At 32.4% G+C, this 17,410-nt stretch overlaps 1 protein-coding gene and 1 long non-coding RNA gene across 2 annotated transcripts in view; one reads left to right on the top strand and one right to left on the bottom strand.

The window, feature by feature from the left end:
• LOC114334608 (uncharacterized) overlaps nt 1–17,410 on the top strand; it is a 153,457-nt gene that overhangs the window by 29,613 nt on the left and 106,434 nt on the right. The window contains exons 5-7 of the mRNA XM_028284683.2: nt 2,131–2,311; nt 8,433–8,550; nt 17,085–17,226. Of these exons, the coding sequence (XP_028140484.2) occupies nt 2,131–2,311; nt 8,433–8,550; nt 17,085–17,226 (441 nt within the window). The remainder of the gene's footprint in view (nt 1–2,130; nt 2,312–8,432; nt 8,551–17,084; nt 17,227–17,410) is intronic.
• Nucleotides 4,076–6,284, bottom strand: LOC126887089 (uncharacterized). Its single transcript, XR_007698958.1, has 2 exons — nt 5,708–6,284; nt 4,076–4,250 (listed from the first exon to the last, which is right to left on the bottom strand). It is a non-coding gene; the product is annotated as an uncharacterized LOC126887089 (long non-coding RNA).

Here is a 17,410-nt window from a genome sequence, read left to right as displayed (position 1 = left end):
AGGCCTTATCCATATCATTGTTACTCTCCATCATATTTTCAACATGTAAACAAGTCAAATCCACAGCTCAGATGTTACCTGGGGCAGATTAGCTAAATATTTTAAACATCCACACTTAATGTAGCATTTTAAACCAATTTTTCTTTGACGGACTTCTTTTACTGGGCTTTGACCCACATATTTTTGTTAAATAATATCTTGGTGGTTAGCATGTGTATTGCACGTGAGTATAACTTATAAGTTTTTAACCGTAGTCAAAATTTCAATATCTTTGCATTATTTTATCACGTTATATTAATTTTAGGTAAGCACTGATGAAGACTGGTAAACCAGTCGAAAACTAGTTATGTGATTTTGATGTGGCCCTTTTGAGGGTTTTTAAATATACCTCTTATACAGGATTTTACTGTTTTTTGTATTACATGGTATAGAGCCAACCACAGGGAAACTTTTCCTTGTGAATTTTGAAAATAACTTAGTTGACGACAAAGAGACAGATAGCAGCAGACAACGAAACAAAAATAGGAACATAGAAGAAATATATTGAAGGCTTCTTTTAAGAAGAAAGACTTGTTGAACAATATCAGAAGAACTCGGCAGCGCACCTATGATGAAAACATCAAATTTCAAAAAAGGGTGCGGCAAAGTTGCATTCTCTCTCCATTGATATTTAAGACATTGATTTCAAATTGGTAGCAAGTCCTTGTAATATTCACGAAAAAAAAAACAAAAGTATCAACTTAATAATACACTCACCGGCAGAGAAAACGGGCACTCCAAAAAATGGGTCATTTTTAATGTCTTGTATTTCCTAAACCTGATGTCCGATTTAAGTAATTTTTTTAATATGTTATAGCCTTATTCTTTATCAATATCGCTGTAATAATATTGTTGCTAGACAGGTACATTGTCATTGTATACAGGGTGTACGAATCAAACTGTGTTTTTTCTCAAACTTTGGAACACCCTGTGGAATGTTCTAGCTTTTATAAAATACTAAAATTAAAACCCAACTATAGCCAGAGATTTTCTTAACATTATGTTTTTTATTCATTCGCTTATGTTGGATAATAAAAAAGTTAGGCACTTTAACAACTACCCATGTTTTTCGTCAATACAGGGTGTTTTTCAATAAGTACGGCAAGCTTTAAGGGGTAATTCTGCATGATAAAATAATGACAGTTTGCTTTATAAACTTATGCCCGCAAATACTTCGTTTCTGAGATAGGGGGTGTTGAAATTGTTCTTACAAACTGACGACTTATTTATTGCTCTAAAACGGTTTGTGATATGCAAATGAAATTTGGTAGATTTTAAGAGCTAGTTATTGCGCATTTTTTGGCATACAATTGAGAATTTTATATTCACCATTGGCGTGCATACGGGATATATCTAAAATATTTATATCCGTATGCACGCCAATAGTGAATATAAAATTCTTAATTGTATGCCAAAAAATGCGCAATAACTACCTCTTAAACTCTACCAAATTTCATTTGCATATCACAAACCGTTTTAGAGAAATAAATAAATCGTCAGTTTGTAAGAACAATTTCAACACCCCCTATCTCGGAAACGAAGCATTTGCGGGCATAGGTTTATAAAGCAAACTGTCATTATTTTATCATGCAGAATTACCCCTTAAAGTTTGCCGTACTTATTTAAAAACACCCTGTATTAACGAAAAACAGGGGTAGTTGTTAAAGTGCTGAACTTTTTTATTATCCAACATAAGCGAATGAATCAAAAAACAGAATGTTAAGAAAACCTGAGGCTATAGTTTGGTTATAATTTCAGCATTTTATAAAAGCTAGAACATTCCACAGGGTGTTCCAAAGTTTGAGAAAAAAACACAGTTTTATTCGTACACCCTGTATACAATGACAATGTACCTGTCTAGCAACAATATTATCACAGCGATATTGATAAAGAATAAGGCTATAACATATTAAAAAAATTACTTAAATCGGACATCAGGTTTAGGAAATACAAGACATTAAAAATGACCCATTTTTTGGGGTGCCCGTTTTATCTGCCGGTGAGTGTATAAGTAACGACTAAATGAGTTCAAATCCAGAACTGTATTTCATTCCTGTTCAATTTATCTATTATCAACATTTTTCATTTTAGAGGATCAGCTGATTATGGTATGTCTAGATCTTTTCATAGGGGGAGCACAAACGTCCAGCAATACCGTCGATTTTGCTTGCCAATTAATGATTTTGCATCCTGATGTACAAGAAAAAGTAAGCGATTGTCTTCAAAAAGCTTTCGATAGAAATGAAGAAATTATTTATTCCGAGAGACACAGGTATAAAATTTTTCAAGGTTCTCAAACTGTTTTCTTATGGCATGTTTAATTTATTTATTATGTTTATATGAGACTGTGTCACAATTATTGGTGTAATGAAATTTAAATTTTTAATCAAATTATGTTTGCCGTTTCAATTTCCACTCCGGATATCGCTCTCAAAAAGATTATTCTAAAAATGTATAAACATTTTCAATTTCTTTGCAACACGAAAATGCAGCGGCTGCATAATACTCTGGTTAAATCGGAGAATGCACGAAGAGTATATACCGGCTTCGGAGGTTTTTTCCTCCGCATCAGTAGTCCCATATCCTCTTCTCTCCGATTTTCCAGGTACCATGCTTTGGGCCTTTCCGAATTGGAAAGAACGAAATGTTGCGGATGAACCAGAGCCATCTACCGAAAAACAAAATACGTTACCAATCGAAGTAGCACAGAAAACGACAAAAAATATCGTTCCTATACCACAAGATTGCCAACAGGTGGAATACTTTCTGTGGTTACAACCTCCCGAGATTTTCAAAAATTATAAATCATACAGGATGCCGAGGAAATTAAGATTAGGGAATTTTAAATAATTCATTTCCCATCTGATCAGCGTGGTATGGAAGTTCCAACAAGAAAGATTCCTTTGTACTCAACAAAAGAGTAAATGAATTAAAAATGTATAAACATTCTCAATTTCTTTGCAACACGAAAATGCAGCAGCTGCATAATACCTACTCTGGTTAAATCGGAGAGTGCAGGAAGAGTCTATACCGATTTCGGAGGTTTCTTCCTCCTCATCAGTAGTCCCATATCCTAGTCCCATATCGGAGAGTGCGTCCTGCACTCTCCGATTTAACCAGAGTATTATGCAGCTGCTGCATTTTCGTGTTGCAAAGAAATTGAAAATGTTTATACATTTTGAATTCATTTACTCTTTTGTTGAGTACTAAGGAATCTTTCGTGTTGGAACTTTTACCACGCTGAGCAGGTGGGACGTGAATTATTTAAAATTCCCTCCTCTTAATTTCCTCGGCATCCTGTATGATTTATAATTTTTGAAAATATCTGTAACCATAGAAAATATTCCAGTTGTTGTCAATCTGATGGTATGGGAACGATATGTATTGCCGTTTTCTCTGCTACTTCGATTAATAACTTATTTTATTATTCTAAAAGTTCTGGGAAGATAGTCTAACCTAGTTTTATTAGTCAATGTATGTCTTTTCAAAAATTGACATACCTGGCCTAGATCTTGTAGGCCGCAGCAAGTGTGTGGTTGAAAATAATAGTTTGAGGGTGATGTTACCCCTAATAACACAAAACATTCCAGGGATGTCTTGTTGGGACATTCCATGAATGTTGGAACATTCCATGAATGTTCTTTGTACATTCACAGTATATTTTTTAGACTAAATGTCTTGTTGGAACATTCCATGAATGTCTACGAACGTTCCTTGAACATTCACAGTATATTTTTTACATTCTCTGAAATATATCGTCAGTGATGTGACAATACCTCCTGTATCTTTTTTCATGAGGTTTGCAGGAGACGAAAAACATTTTTTAAGGTCACCTCCTGTTTTCATACGTAAGTTCTGACTTGTTTTGTAGTAAATAGATAGTTAAATTTACTGCAAAACAAGTCAAAAAATATATGAAAACAGGAGGTGGCCCAAACAAGTTTTTAGTCTATCTTACAAATCTCATGAAAAAACAGATAGGAGGTATTGTCACATCACTGACGATATGTGGCCATACCAAATAATACATCCTTGATAAATATAAACATTTTTATTGCAAAAAATCTTTTCATACATTTTTTTAATGTAATTTACTGATATTCCTATAAAAAAATGTGTCACATTTGCTTTGTAAACCTTTCTTTTGCCTTTCATAGCCACATATTCCATTTCCTTCCTGGTTTTTTGTAGACCACTTCTCTCAGCTGATTCTAAAAGAAAATAAAATAAATGGTAATTTTTCTATCCTTTACAATTAACAATCAGAAGAAATATTTACAGGTAATAATATGCATAAATAATAATAATAAAATAAATAATAAATTAAATAATATTTAAATAAATAATAAATAATATTTAATAAAGAAAATAATAAAACATTTTGTATTTTGACAACGACGTCCGATGTGGAAGTAGAAACCATAATAAAGTTATTTTTTCAAGTAAATTGTGGCTTATTTCCTCATTAAAATAGTTACAATAATTACAAAAATGCCACAAAGAAATAGCTTTTTCACAAACAAATAAGTATTTTGTTTTATTATATTTATTGTTTTTATTATTTACTTTAACTTAAGATTACAACTTAATTCTTGTTTTCTATTTCTGATGTTTTTATTTATTTACATTCAATATTAATCTGTTTTGTTGTATAATCTACTTCGCAATAATTATGTGATATATTGGACTTAAAATGAATTCAAAAATTTTTTGTAATTGGGCAACAATGTCAACTTAGATCTCTGATGTAGATAATGAAGAGCAACGGTATCTACAGTCGGAAAAATGAAAGAATAGGGCTTTTCATCGATTGTCATTTGTTTCGAGCTTCTGTCATGTGTCACATAATATTAATATATCTACGTCATATGTCTTTGGTTTGTATTATTGTATATACCAATAACGTATGTCGTAGATCTATTTATATTATGTGACACATGACAAAAGCTCGAATCAAATGACTGTGAATGAAAAGCCCTATACCCATGAACGATCACATCAATAACTTATTTTGTATTTGCTATCTTTTTCTATAACAAACGTTTGTGATTTATAGAAAAAGACAGCAAATACAAAATAAGTGATTAATGTGATAGTTCATGGTTATAGGGCTTTTCATTCACAGTCATTTGTTTCGAGCTTCTGTCATGTGTCACATAATATTAATATATCTACTTCATACGTTATTGATATAACCAATGATACAAACCAAATACGTATGACGTAGATATATTAATATATGTGACATGACAGTAGCTCGAAACAAATGACAATGAACAAAGCCCTATAGGGCTTTTCATCGATTGTCATTTGTTTCGAGCTTCTGTCATATGTTATATAATCTGTGTATAATATAGGGCTTTTCATTCACAGTCATTTGTTTCGAGCTTCTGTCATGTGTCACATAATATTTATATATCTACGACACACATTATTGGTATATACAATAATACAAACAAAAGACGTATGACGTAGATATATTAATATTATGTGACACTTGACAGAAGCTCGAAACAAATGACAATCGATGAAAAGCCCTATTAATACAACACGGATTATACGACATATGACAGAAGCTCGAAACAAATGACTGTAAATGAAAAGCCCTATTCTTTAATTTTTCCAACGGTATATTGTAATTGTATTATTAATTGGGTTAAGCTATTACCTGTGTGATATAAGCTATTGGAACAGCACAGTCTCTCAAACGAACAGTTGAAAGTGAAGTTCTGTCAATATCTTTTTCTAAAAAATGTTTTGAACATACAGTGGAACCCCGTTAACTCGGATTAATCGGGACCGCGGCCGATCCGGGTTATCGAAAATTCGAGTTAGCCGGAGAAAATGGTAAAAATTATTAAAATATGGTATGCTTACAGATAAACTCCGTTATAATTGGCACACAGACACTTGTAAACCACGTTCGCGTTCCACACATACAAAGCGTCGTCGAGAGTCTCATTTTTAGCTTTCTTATCTTTGCACCGATTGTCCAAACTGTCTTTTGTTATCATTTTGAAACAAAAACAACATTTTAAGTTTTATTGCCATTACAAACACAAAATCTGAATATATTTACGAACGATTACAGAACGGAACGAACAATGCGACTTTACTACACACAATACCGTCTCGCAACGAGAACGAACTTATGTTATTTAATAAGAGTGAAGACTAAGACCATTGTTTGAAAAATAATTTTTTAATAGTTTTTTCTAAACAATGCTAAGACAGTTTCAAGTAAATAAAGGATACTACAGGTACCTGTTGGTTTCGATAACACATTTTTACTAAGGTATATTATGTATCAAATTACACAAATACGCATTATCTCTCATTGTATAATGTGTTTGACATTGAAAATTGAAACGAATGAACTACATAGGAATTCGCTAAACCGACAAATTTTTACGAAGAAAGTTTATTATGATAATAAAATTAGCCTGAAAAATATAAGATATTATAGTATTCGAACAATATGTTTATAAGGAAAGATAAAAGAAAATATTTTAAGATGTTGAAAAGAAATTGGAAAATCCAGCATAAAGGACATACATTTTTATTGTTGTAATGTTTGTCTGATAAAAATCGGTCCGGGTTAGCCGGACTTCCGGGTTATCGGGGGCCGACTTATCGGGGTTCCAGTGTACTGCTCTATTAACAAATCTGATCAATACTTCATGCCTTCTTCGCAGGATCTTCTGGAAAGCTAAAAATACAAAATATATGCATTACTGAGCATTATTAACAAATTTTAGTTTTAAATAAAAAATATGATTAATGAACTCACAAAATATTATAAAAAGCAGCTTAGAAATTGTTTATTAGTATAGTCGTTTCCATAGACACAACTGGTTAGTGATTTTAGTAGGTAATTTTTTTGTTTTTGGCCAATTTTGCCAAAATTACTAACTATTTAGTTATTATTTATTTGCCAATTTTACCAAATTGGCAAAATTATTTACTAAAATCACTAACCAGTTGTGTCTGAGACTAAGTTTAGCGAACCGACTATACTATTCATACTGTGTATTCATTAGTGGCTACTATTATAGTTTGTTATTATCTCTATTTACTATTTTAGTTAGGAATAAACAAGTTTGTGGCTTATTCGCAATTATTAAAATAATAAATGGATATTTTCTGAAATAGGGGCATGCCTTTGTTTACATATTTGCATACTAACCTTTGAAAAGTTATTCCTGCAGATTTTTTATCTACATTGCTTCTGCTACTCCAACTGATTTTTATGCACTATGTTAATAATACTATTAAAGTTATTATAAAAGTATCCGAATTAAAAAAATATTCTTAAAAAGCGCAAATAAAAACAAACAACGATCACGCACGGCAAGGTGGCCAAGGCTAAGGCCAAGATGCCTGCCAATTGCCAAGATGGCCGAAGCGCCGAAGTCCGAAGTGAGGTCATTGGTCGTTTTAAGTCACGTGAGGCCCTCTCTAAGCACCATGCACAAATACATGCGCCGTAAATTTGAAAATGAACGCAAAAGAATAATAATTATAAATGCCTCTCTTCGTTTTTGCACAAGTTTCTGTTATAAGTAATGTTATATCTGTTACACGTATTTATTATTTGGCAACTTAAAATATAGGAACATTGGTAGTATGTTCACAAAATGTCTTATGGTAACATTCCAGGAATAATTTAATCATATGTTCACCGAATGTTCCCTAAATGTCCAGGACATTCAAATATTGATAGAACTTTGGTAGTACATTCCTGGAATGTTGTGTGTTGTTAGGGACTATCCTGGTAATATCAAATTCTGACTGTTATTAATTTGTTTGTGTGTTATTTTGTGTTAGTTTGTTTGTGTAATCTATATCATAGAGTGATTGTGTAAATTAAACTTTTTTACATTTTATACATAAATGCGTATTTTGTGTATTGTGGGTTGCATGTATATTATGTATTGGATTCTTGATTATTTGTTTTTTGACTTCTTTTACTCCGCTACTGTTGGTATATTCTTGTTGTTGTTTTCTTCTTTTTTATTATTAGCAAACAAGGCCTGCTGCATTCTGCTGATGGGTTTGCTACACATTTTTGTTCTTGAAGTAAGATATGGCGGACTTCTTCTTTGACTTTTCTCTTTTTAATGTCTGTTTCTTTCATGAAAGGTTTTTGTGTTTTTTTCATGTATGTTTCTTTCAGATTATACAATATTCCGTAATTTTTAGAGCAAGATTTTTGAGAACGATTTCCGGAGTGTACCTAAATTGAAACGTAAAACATTAGGCAATTAAAAATGTAATTTTCATTACACATATAATTGTAGCTCTATTCTATTTGAACATCATACTTAAAAGATGAAAATTTCTACGTCATAACATTGTCTTTTTTCTAAAATTCTTATTTTTTTCTTTCTAAGAGTTCCTTACGTAGAAGCAGTATTATCTGAAATTTTGAGATTTCGCCACGTGGCACCAATAACTGGACCAAGAAGAGTATTGAAAGATACATATTTAGATAATTATTTCATTCCTAAAGTGAGTATTTCTTTAAAAATATTTTATTTAAAACAATATTTAGTATAGTTATTTAAGAGTTTTTGACATGTTAATCATCATATCCTACGAAATAGTTAAACTTTAAACTTATGCCTGGTTGCACCAACAGATCTTAAGACGTGTCTTAAGTTCAGCTTACGAAACATACGCGTTGTATACAATGAACTGTCAACACGGATGGAATGGCCCCGTCCCATTCAAATAGTGAAGCGAGATTGCGGCCAACATACAAGAGAGAGGTCCTAGAGAGAGACAGAGCTTGCCAGGAAAAATTTGACTTCTTCATTGGTTGGATATTATCATAATGACCAGAGTTGCCAGATGTGATTTTATAAATCCCCCACTAAGAAACTGTAATTCCCTCAAATTAACCCATTAGCGCCGAGATTAATAAATTATTGATTTTGTATTATTTTTTGCAATATTATTAATGAACTGTGTTTAAATAATAAAAAACTTCACAAAATATTTTTTCTGTGATACTTCATTTCTGAGATATTAAGTGTTGCCTTAAAGCAACGCTAGGCGCTTACACTACCTAGTTTTTGTTGAAAATAATAAACCAAAAAAATAAAGCATTTGGGATACAGTAAAGTAGGCAATAAAACAAAAATCGATATTTATTCATAAAAAAATGTAATTTGGTGTGATTAATTATAAAAATTGACACTATCGAGAGTGAAACGGTATAAAACAAGAAGTACATAGTCCAATATCACATTTTAAACACATTGTTCTAAAGATAGATTTACATGTTTTAGACGCACATCTCTTTTTCCCATCTGGAATGTACTACTGTATCAAATGATTGATGGTGTCAAAACGAATGTCATCCGATACTCGGCTGTCGACAGATGCTGTCAAGGAAGCCGACGGTCTTCCACTTCCTTTACTAAGTACACTATACTTCACTAAATATGTGCTTACAAGTCTGCTCACTTCAGCCATTGAGGTTGATTTCGAGGCTCAAGAAGTCTATCTGAAATCCAATTTTTTACCACTTCAGAATCAAAATTATGGTCACGGCCAGGAATGTCTTTATTCTGTATATAATCTTCGTTCAAACCAATTCTTTCATTGTTTGGTAGTCGTATTTTTGCTCCGGTGCGTAATTGACGGGATGAAAGGTTATCTACCAGCCTAAAAATGGTAGGTATTAACATTACATTACAGTACTAAGGCCATACGTTTTTATTATAAAAGATTTGATTACTACATATATTACTACATACCCTCCTCCATCTTCATCTCCTGAATCCTCGTCAGTGTCTACATTTGTATCTGGAGGTTCGACAAAAATATCGCCATCTATTAGTTCATCATTATAAATTATATTAAGGGATTGAGCAAGCGAAAAACCTAGTCTAAAACAAAAATGATAAAATTTAAAATATAGGTACCTAGTACAAGCGCCTAGCGTTGTTTTAAGGCAACGGCTGGGTTACAACAGGCACTGACAAGTAGTTATTGATCAATTCATATAAATTATTTAAAACATGTTTTGTTAGAAGTATAATCAACACAAATTTAAGATATATAAATAATAAGTTTCATTTATATCGAAATTATGGTACTTACTCAAATCGAATGTCCATTATTTTCAAGTTCTAATATTATACTCAACTTCAAATGCACCAAACTAACAAACAGTTCTTAACACCGCAAATAGATACTCATAACTGAGTGTGGGCGATTATGGTTGATGGAATTTGCAAGGTCACACCTCTTTTATGACTGTCTTATTACTTCAAGCTCCTCCCAAATACAGGCATGTCTGCCGTTGCTTTAAAGCAACGCACGGCGCTAATGGGTTAAGTTCAAATCCCCCAAATTAAAATGTTTTCCGCATGTTAATAATGGTAGGGGAGCAAAGTATGCTAAATGTGCAGTCACTCGAGCGCTTTGGGGACCTATTGGATTGTGATTATTAGGTCCTAAAACCAAAAAAAGTTAAGTAAAATTTTCCATTTTAGCGGGCGCTTGCCATTTTTTAATTTAATTTTCCATTTCCATTAATCGTTTTTTCCGAATATAGCGCCATCTATCCATAATTCGAAAAAATGTTTCGAATAAAAGTTGCTTATTTTTATGCAGAGAATTCAAATCTGCAATAAAAAATGGGGGCTCCCATTTAAGATTTTAAAGTAACCCCCCACCCCACCTCCGTGGGGAGTCGCGTTTGGTACTATTCGATATATTTTTCAAAAATATTAAATAAGTGTATTTTGCAGTTTTTCGATCTGATGTTTATTTTACTAAATATCGCGGGATTTGTATTTAAAATTTAAAATTTACCCCCCACCCCTCTCTGCGAGGGGTCGTGTTTGATATCTATCGATAGATTTTTGAAAAATATTGAACGTGTAGTTTTTAGTTTTTCGATGTGACTTTCATTTCGCGAAATATTCGCCTTTTTATTGTGAAACTTTGTGACTCACCAATTCCCTTACGCCCCGCTCAAATCGTCAGATTTTTTAAATATACACTGTTTTGCATGTACTTAACTTACCTTATCTTAATCTGACAATTTCGAGTATTTTTAAGGATAGATTTTGTTTTTTCGGGCCCCCCTAAACGAACTCCCCTGTGTTAAGAGCCAATATATGGCAGAGGTACATCTGCAGGGTACCACGTTTCTCCCCATATGATAATCTGACGCGCTCGAGTAACTGCAAAAATTCCCGCTTGGGCTCCCCTACCATAAATTAGTAGTCAAATGTAGAGAACAGTAAACCAAAATTATACTACTTATCAACAGAGGGCCCTGGAAATAATTCATAGGTCCTATCTTCTTCGATTATATGAGAGCTTAGAGTATGGAAATTTTTTTACCCTCTCCCTGGAGTGACCGCAACGAGAACGAAACTGATGCCAAAACCAAGTTAGAACCAAACACGAGTGCCAGTGGCGTATCGCGTAGGCCAGAAGAAACTATATAAAACTACATAATTAAATAATATTGCTCGTAGGTTTAGTTCAATTTTCTATTTTTATTAATTACACAATATTATGCATGGCTTACATAGAAAGATTGAAACAAATAACAGTATTTTAGTATGTTGAACTTTTATACCCACTCAAAATTAAACAGGATTAGGAACTAGGGGATGTGACGAAAGCAAATTTTTTGAATTATTGATTTATGATAGATATCTTTATTTCACATAGGTCGCAAAATTTCGGCTCCAATACTATATTTAAATAGGATTTATTTTTTCGAATTCTGAGAAAAAAGTTACAGGGGTGAAAAACCAAGAGACAATTTAGTGTGATTTTTATTTTCAAAGATCTCATTCAAAAGAAACTTTTTATTTATTCTGAGGGACTTTCAGCCCTCGGTAATAATTTAGTCCTTCATTCTACGTTTAAATTTTTCAAAAGTATTACTTTTTTCAGTATAGGGCTTTTCATTCACAGTCATTTGTTTCGAGCTTCTGTCATGTGTCACATAATATTAATATATTTACGTCATACGTTATTGGTATATAACAATGATACAAACTAGAGACGTATGACGTAGATATATTAATATTATGTGACACATGACAGAAGCTCGAAACAAATGCCAATCGATGAAAAGCCCTATAGGGCTTTTTATTCACAGTCATTTGTTTCGAGCTTCTGTCGTGTGTTACATAATATTAATGTATCTACGACATACTTTATTGGTATATAACAATAATACAAACCAAAGACGTATGACGTAGATATATTAATATTATGTGACACATGACAGCAGCTCTAAACAAATGACAATCTATGAAAAGCCCTATTGGAAAAAAATGAACACCATGTCAGTGGTAATATTTTCCAAATTAAATATTCGCTATCTTTGTCGTACAACGCACTCAGTCGAACAGAATGTGCTGACAAGACAGCGGCAATTTTAAATATTTGGCACGGCTTTAGGAATAATAATAACGTTTGATCCAAAATTATTGTCACCATAGGTGGCTCTCAACGACAGAGATAGATATACAGTGCATGTCTGTTCTTAATTCAGATATACTACTTTCCAGTTTACGTCAACTTTGCAGTGCACGTCAACTTAACAAGAAAAGGTAGGTTATGTAGAGATGTTGGTGGTGGACATATACAGCATCCTGTTTGATTTTATTTATTATTGTTACTTATAATTGTGTTAATTCTTTTTATTTTAGATTAAAGTTCTGTTTTAAAGGCTTTGACTGATTTTTTATGTTTTATAACGTTAATCAAAATTAATTGATAAAAATTCAGATTAAAGCAAGACATACGTAATTTTTTGCACGGCTAGCTTTGATCCAATAATTGTGTATCGCTCGTTATCTGGAGTTGTTTATTAAATAATATTGATAGTGTATTGGCTAAAAGACGTGAAATTAATAAAAAATTTATTTATTGTTTATTATTTATGGAAGATCCCAAGCAGAGACTACACCAGGATATATATTGTGATATAAGCATTTTGTCGTTAAAGATATTCAAAATTTATCTAAGCGTTCCATAGTAACAATATATTATTAAAAAAATCACTTTTCCTCTTTTCTCGATTAAGTATTATCTTTTATGGCATAGTATATAAATTATTATAATCACTGAATACATAGTTAGTGAAAAATTATCATATTAATTAATTGAATTAATAATTTAAGCGATGATACAAGTAACAGTTATCCAAACATTCAAAAGTCATCTCAAGTTAATGGTGACAATGTCATTGTCAAGTAATGTTTATAGTATTTTTACTACAAAAGCGATATTACGTAGGTCAAAATTTTTGACGTAAGAGAACTGTCAAAACATTAGAATGTGACTTTTCATTATTGCCATGGCATGTTTATAATAAACATGGCAATAATGAAAAGTCACATTCTCATGTTTTGACAGTTCTCTTACGTCAAAAATTTTGACCTACGTAATATCGCTTTTGTAGTAAAAATACTATATGTACGTATCCATACCAGTGAAAACTTTACTATAGTATTTTTACTACAAAAACGTTATTACGTAGGTCAAAATTTTTGACGTAAGAGAACTGTTAAAACATTAGAATGTGACTTTTCATTATTGCTATGTTTATTATAAACAAGGCAATAATGAAAAGTCACATTCTAATGTTTTGACAGTTCTCTTACGTCAAAAATTTTGACCTACGTAATAACGTTTTTGTAGTAAAAATACTATACATATAATTTGCCGTGTAAAAAAAGAAAAAGTAGAGATAGCCGTAAAATATTTGCGCCTGTGCTCTTAAATAATTTTTTTACATATAAACAAAGTAAAATCAAGCAATAAAATGTTTAACAACAAAAAAAGTCAATAATATGTATCAATAATATACGCTATTAATTCCATTTTCGAAGTTGCCACAATATATTTTATAATTTCATTTATTTCGTACCGTTTCGTACCTACACCACTGGTAAAATGCTGATTTTTTATGTTACTTTTAATTTTACATGTAAATTTTTCTCATTTTATAACTTAACGATGTAATTTTAATTATGTAATAAGGTACATTGAAGTGTTAATTTTCAAATTATTAACCATTTAAGAGGCAATATCTAAGAATATAGGAGTATTTATTGAATTTTCATCTACGCACACATAACAGAAATATTTATTTACCTGTAAAATGTAATTCGCACTTATTTCCTGTTGCTGTCGCTTTTACAACCGTAAGCCGAACACATCACCATTTTAAAGAGTTAAAAAAATTGCTAGTTTTCACTCAGAAATCGCACAAAAATCACTAATAAAACTAGTGGTGTCAAACATCAATGAGAACCAACCGTATTAAAATACGGCTTCACTTCCGTTCGAAAAAGAGATGGCGTGATAGTTCTCCAGAGAGAGAAAACATTTTCCATGCTCTAAGTATGAGAGTATAATATACAGTTTTATGTACATTCGCAAATTTAATTTCCCAAGACTCCTTAAAATCTTCCATAACTCCCCCCCCCCCAAAATCCCCCAACCATTTTTGCTTAGAAAAAATCCCATAGACGCTTTTAAATTACTCCAAAATTGTAGGAAAATACCCCAATCTGGCAACCCTAACTATCACTATCAATTTGTTTGTTTACGAAAGATGACGATTATCTTCTATCCTTCCCTGACTAGACTCTCTCATCCTGGCCGCATTAAATTCGCTTCATGCCCATTCCATCCGTGTTGACACATTGGTTGTATACCATTTAGTAATAAGTCTTATGCCTGGTTGCACCAACAGATCTTAAGCTTAAGACGAGAATAAGATAAGAAGTAAAAATTAATATAATATAATTATAATAAAATATAATAAGAATATTAAATATAATGATAGATGTAATTAATGTCATAAGGATGGTTTTAGAAGGATGGGCCGGTGGAATGACAGTAGCTGGTAGAAAAATCTCCAATTTAAGATTTGCTGATGACACTACACTTATAGCAGCAAATGAGCAAGAAATGCTTGATCTTCTGCGAAGAGTTGAGTACGAAAGCAATAAAGTTGGTCTGAAAATCAATAAAGCTAAGAAAAAAATAATGGTGGTCGACAGATTCGACACTATTCAACTGACTAACATATTACAGGAATACCAGATAGTAAACACCTTTGTCTATCTCGGGTCTAGTATAACTAACGATGGTAACTGTGAAGCAGAAGTTCGGAGACGTATTGGTATGGCAAAAAAAAACGATAAGTCGCCTAACTAAACTTTGGAAAGACATATCTCTCTCTCAAAATATCAAGATGAGACTGGTGAATGCCCTTGTATTCTCAATATTTCTATACGGAGCAGAGACTTGGACTCTTCGCGCATACGAGCGCCAAAAAATTGATGCCTTTGAGATGTGGTGCTGGAGAAGAATGCTGCGCATACTTTGGACAGCTCATAGGACAAACGTTTCCATTCTAAACCAACTCAATATTAAAAAAAGGCTGTCCACAATATGTCTGCAACGAATTCTGCAATTCTTTGGTCACGTGGTTCGCAGAGGTGACGACAGTTTGGAGAGATTAATTGTTTCTGGAAACGTTCCGGGGAGAAGATCAAGAGGACGATCACCAACTAGATGGTCTGACCAAATAAAGCATTCAGCTGGAAACTCATTCTGCGAAGCTCTTAGAGCAGCTGAAGATAGAGACCAATGGAGAAACATTGTTAGGAATATTGGAAGAAATCACGATCCTCAGTAATGGGGAAACGACAGGAGAGAGAGAGAGAGAAGAATCGAAAATTATGTTACAACGTAAGTGATACTCAAGGAGGCCCTATCTATAAGTTGAGCTGGGCTAAGCTGGAGCTTAAGATCTGGTGGTGTAACCAGGCATTAGATCCATTTTCAGCTTGCCACAATGGATTGTTACGTGGATTACATCTTAAAGAATCGAAAATTATGGTGCAACGTAAATGAGACTTAAATCGTCCCTATCTATAAGTTGAGCTGGAGCTGAAGACTTGTTGGTACAACCAGGCATTAAAGACTTTTTATTATAACTTTTGTTATTTTGTAATTGTACATCGTTATCATCATATCATAACTTATGTAGTCTCTTCATTATTTATAATCGTGTATTCATTTTTAGTGGATAATTTTAATGATCAATTAAAGATAGATAAAAACATTGATGGATCTAATCGGATTCCTCGAGAAAGTTATTTACTGCAGCATAATCATTTACTAATGAGCATTTTTTTCAGGCTCCATGACAGTTAGGGATACGTAGGTGCAAAATCTGGGGCGTTTATACAGTGATAAACTAAGAACCAGCAAAATAACGCAAAAGACGGAAAACATAATACGTTGTGAAATAAAAAGCGATGAAGCTAGTAGAGGTGGAAAATTTACCGATAGAAATCTATAAAAAAAAACAATAAAATCCTTTATAAAAGGTATATATTTAAAATCCCTAAAAAGGGCTACATCACAGAACTAGTTTTTGATTGGTTGACCAATCATCATCAGTGCTTACCTAAAATGAATATAACCTGATAAAATAATGCAAACGTTTTAAAATTTTGACTACGGTTAAGAAAAGTTGTAGGTTTGCTCACGTGATCTAACATGCTAACCACCAAAATATAATATTACAAAAATATGTGGGTAAAAACCCTTTAAAAGTAATCCGTCAAGGAAACATCGATGAAAAATGTGAACTTAATGGATGTTTAAAATATTCCATTTAATACGCTCTAGCTAGGTACCATCTGAGTTCTGATTCGACTTGTTCACATGATGAGAGTATGGTAGCAAGTGACAATGAAATGTATGGACATGTATGGGGACTCCTTGAACGATGACATGACAGAAGTGACAGTTCCACAGGAAGTTGAAAAATTAGCCTGTCATATTTGAAGACTATGGTGTACAGCTTGTTAAAATAAGAAATGTAACAACACTCACTCCACTGTGATAAATAATCAATTAAAATAAAATAAACTAGATTTAATTGAGTTAATATTTTATAGAATCGTATTCGATTCAAATTATACAGTTTAAATTTATTTTAGTCGTTATTATTAGAGGTAATGTTTTAATTACAGGACACCACAGTTTTAATTAGCACATATTCCGTCCACAACGATAAAGAATACTGGAAAGATCCCGAAGTGTTCCGACCAGAAAGATTTTTAGACTCCGATGGAAAATTAGTCTACCACGAGAGATTAATTCCATTTGGTTTAGGTAAGACTAAACAAATCACTTTTATTTGGCATCAACAACATACTCAAATCAATTTCATAAAGTTTTTATAGCATTTTTCTTATTTCAGGCCGTTTTCTGTCAGATATTTTTTCTTGAAAAATCAGCCTTATCATAATCAGTTACCTATGATTACTAGTCAAAGATATTTTCGTTTTCCTCTTTG

This window comes from Diabrotica virgifera, chromosome 1 (assembly GCF_917563875.1).
Source record: "Diabrotica virgifera virgifera chromosome 1, PGI_DIABVI_V3a".
Lineage (NCBI taxonomy): Eukaryota > Metazoa > Arthropoda > Insecta > Coleoptera > Chrysomelidae > Diabrotica > Diabrotica virgifera.
The sequence above is the reverse complement of the archived record's forward strand: the minus strand, read 5'-3'. Positions and strand labels throughout refer to the sequence as shown.